The sequence below is a fragment of the Sphaeroforma arctica genome (assembly GCF_001186125.1).
Source record: "Sphaeroforma arctica JP610 unplaced genomic scaffold supercont1.15391, whole genome shotgun sequence".
NCBI lineage: Eukaryota > Ichthyosporea > Ichthyophonida > Sphaeroforma > Sphaeroforma arctica.
In genome coordinates this window covers 1-514 of record NW_014025167.1, presented here as the reverse complement: position 1 = coordinate 514, position 514 = coordinate 1, and the positions used below count along the sequence as shown (strand labels likewise).

Sequence of the window (514 nt, the reverse complement as noted above, 5' to 3'; positions counted from 1 at the left end):
CCCACACACAGCAGTTACGGTAACGTTCTCGATACCCTCTTGCGTCACGTGCTGTACAACTGTACCATTGATGAAGGCCGGAATAAACATAGATGTACTAGGACTGGCGGTCACGGTCGCGCTAGGGCTGGCAGTGACGGTAGCACTCGGACTCGCCGTTACAGTCGCACTAGGGCTGGCAGTAACAGTTGCACTGGGGCTGGCAGTCACAGTTGCACTGGGGCTGGCAGTCACCGTCGCACTCGGACTCGCCGTCACCGTAGCACTTGGGCTGGCAGTAACAGTTGCACTGGGGCTGGCAGTCACGGTTGCACTTGGGCTAGCTGTTAGTGAAGTGCTGGGAGTTGTAGTCAAGGTCGCACTCGCACTGGACGAAGGCGAAGCAGTAGCAGATGGAGACGGTGAAGGCTCTACACAGGTGACTTGTGAATCGTCCACGTTGAGATCCACCGAATCGCCTCCCTCTGAGATTGATACCTCGCACGTATCCACTCCTGGTACATTATAGAATACA

The 514-nt window shown here is 55.8% G+C and overlaps 1 protein-coding gene across 1 annotated transcript; it reads right to left on the bottom strand.

Annotated features, from left to right (window-relative positions):
• On the bottom strand, window positions 1-514 carry SARC_18295 (hypothetical protein; the record flags this gene model as incomplete). Its single annotated transcript, XM_014287625.1, has 1 exon — window positions 1-514. A coding segment is annotated over one exon (514 nt), but the record flags the coding sequence as incomplete, so codon positions are not given.